At 32.0% G+C, this 2,804-nt stretch overlaps 1 protein-coding gene across 4 annotated transcripts in view; it reads right to left on the bottom strand.

Annotated features, from left to right (window-relative positions):
- LOC106471150 (leucine-rich repeat protein SHOC-2-like) overlaps positions 1-2,804 on the bottom strand; it is a 44,523-nt gene that overhangs the window by 1,414 nt on the left and 40,305 nt on the right. For all 4 annotated transcript variants that reach the window (XM_013931737.2, XM_013931739.2, XM_022399765.1 and 1 more), the window contains one exon: positions 28-2,216. In XM_013931737.2, the coding sequence (XP_013787191.1) occupies positions 2,050-2,216 (167 nt within the window). In that variant the 3' untranslated portion in view covers positions 28-2,049. The remainder of the gene's footprint in view (positions 1-27; positions 2,217-2,804) is intronic.

Genomic DNA, 2,804 nt, shown 5'->3' with positions numbered 1-2,804 from the left:
TATATAAAAATAAGTTTGGAGACTCACCATGTCATTACAGTACATTTCACTATGACCATTTTCTATTTGACGATCATGCATCTTTACAAAATAGCCCAACAGCATAGTTTTTATAGCAAAAGACTCCATTTTAAGATTGTTATGTCTAAACCACACCATTCTTCCTTTCCATAATCCATCTGATGTACAAAGATGAGGGATTACCAGCATCTATTTCAATGGTTTGATCACACAGAAATCTATTGGTACTACATTCAGTGATCTCACAGGCATGTCTTCATATGGAATTGCATGAATATGTGTTTCATTCTCCAACTGCTTGAGGTATGTGATAGATGAACAGATATGTTTTCGAAGCAATTAGCGCACACGACTTGTGTCACTTTTCCAAGTGGAAATTTTTCTTGATTATGTTGTGTACTGTAGACGGTTTTTGTCTCTAATCTTTGTGTTCACAGATTTTCTGCGGTTACAAATCATCCCACTTTGCTTATCATGGCTAGGGTACACCTTGACCCACATTCTTTTGGTGTACCATGTCAATAAGTACAAGGGATATTCCCATCTTGGAAATTCTAAACCTCTGATCTGAACACATTCTTATGACCTGATTGTATGAATATTTTAAGTTGGAAAGGACTGCTACATACCCTATCAAAGAACCATTAAACATTCTCAATATAGCACAATATTCCACTGCAACTTTGTATTTGATCTTGTTGACTTAAATCGTTTTCATATAGTTTATTCAACCTTCTGTATTTGTTCTGTACTTACATTTAACAAATTTTTATAGTGACATTTTTTTTATAATGATAGCAACACACAGTCCAGAAATTTTTTAGCATTACCTTGTTCTAGTTACTACATTTCTTAGTCATCTTTAGTAGGTGATGTCTTTTCTGCCTGTAAGGGTATTTCACCACTGGACAAAGCATCCAGATTTAACACATTTGCAATAGAATTACTTTTGCTGGAAGATTATCCTGTTGACTGAAAGTAACAACTGACCAATACTGTCATGGAACAGGGGTCACAAGATAACACCAGCCACTGGACAAAGAAATTGAGTTTACAATTCTTCATTTAAACATGCTATCTTAGTTCAGTTCTTTAGTAGACGACATACCTATTTGCAAGCATTGTGTTTGGTTCTGCTGCAATGAATCCTGTAAGAAAGAAAGCATCAGGACTAAATACTATCTAGGAGAGAAAGAAATGTTACGTTAAACATGGAACTTAAAGAAATAAAGTGCTTCTGCTACTTAGACTTTAATCTTTTTACAAAATAATCCAAGAGAAGTGGACCAAATGTAAAAATCATTACAAAAGTATTGTTAATGAGTTCATTTAATTATTAACTAGTTCAATTTCTTTACTGTTTGAATGAAACATGTGTACAAGTTTTGTTTGTAAAATGTTCTTCACTTAATTCTTTCTGTTCCTTTCCCAATCAGCTGAATTTTGTAAGGTGTTAGGACAGAGGTGAAAAATCACCATAATGAAGGTAACAAAAAAAGGAGCACTGAACTCTCATTTTCTGTGATATTTTAATCCAACAAGTTTTAGCTAACAACTGGTACATATACATCTAAAATGATTTTGTCCCATAACACATTTCACATTATTTCTGAAAGAATAATGAGTGAATATGTCACCAAGATAGCCATAATGACAGAAAAATTAAAAAACTTACACTTGCCTACATTAAAGGTTAACAACTTCTTAACAAGTATGAACACATACATTATGTAGAGACTTTAATGATCAGGATAAATCTGAAAAAAGTTTACCAAAGTAATAACTAGATTTGGATTTCATGAGTATCAGATGTTAATGCAATGACACCATAAACATCCACATATGAGATTTACTTTTAAAAATATACTAAAGACATAGGGAATTTTACGAAGTTCATTTTATATTATGACTTATGAGAACTGATTTCTTAGTTAAGGACTTTCAAATCAGTACTTCATAATTAACAACTGATTAAATAATGAATTAATTATTCCAAATTATTATTTATCTGGATGTATGAAACTGATGTCATGGTTCTTCTGCATCTTCAAACTGGCCTTCAGTTACTCCTAGAAAGTGACAAAAATGTTCAATTGGCTCAGGGTGGATATCTGAAGGAACAAATGACCCTTCAGGTGCAGGAAATTTGAAAATGAGGGGGTCAAGAGTTGGATGTCTGTACATGGGACGAGTCTCTGAAAATATTCAAGAAACCCAAAGAAATTAAGATCTTAATAATATTATAGTGGCAATTTGTTATCTAATTAACTCTTAGAGCATATAATAGAATATATTTCAGTTTTTATAGCATGTAATTTCATTTTGTTTTTAAGTTTTACAGTATACAGTGACATTTTTTAAAGTGTTACAGAGCACATATAGTTTGTTGTGTAATTTTGCACTAGAAATCAACAACAACGTCTTCTATAATATGCATTAAACCATGAAAGAGTAGTATTACTGAATGGCATATAATTATCATAAGCCATGACAGGGTGCAAATGCGAAGAGAAATTGTAATTATTTCTGAAGACCCCCAGGTTTATCAGATTGGATTGGATGGCTTGAACTTTTGGATAGCTCAATTTTAGAGCACTGACCTTATTAGAGACACATTCCAAGTTCAAGGCCCTGTTCCTGAAGTTTCTATTCATTCACCAGCTTTCTCACTTAAATATTTAATGTCGGTTATTAAGATAATATGCATTAAAAAATACATCTAAATTCATTTTGTATCTATAATATATCCAAATTTATTCTTATCTAAAATATACATTGTTACG

Source organism: Limulus polyphemus, unplaced genomic scaffold, assembly GCF_000517525.1.
Source record: "Limulus polyphemus unplaced genomic scaffold, Limulus_polyphemus-2.1.2 Scaffold4436, whole genome shotgun sequence".
NCBI classification, from domain to species: domain Eukaryota; kingdom Metazoa; phylum Arthropoda; class Merostomata; order Xiphosura; family Limulidae; genus Limulus; species Limulus polyphemus.
The sequence above is the reverse complement of the archived record's forward strand: the minus strand, read 5'-3'. Positions and strand labels throughout refer to the sequence as shown.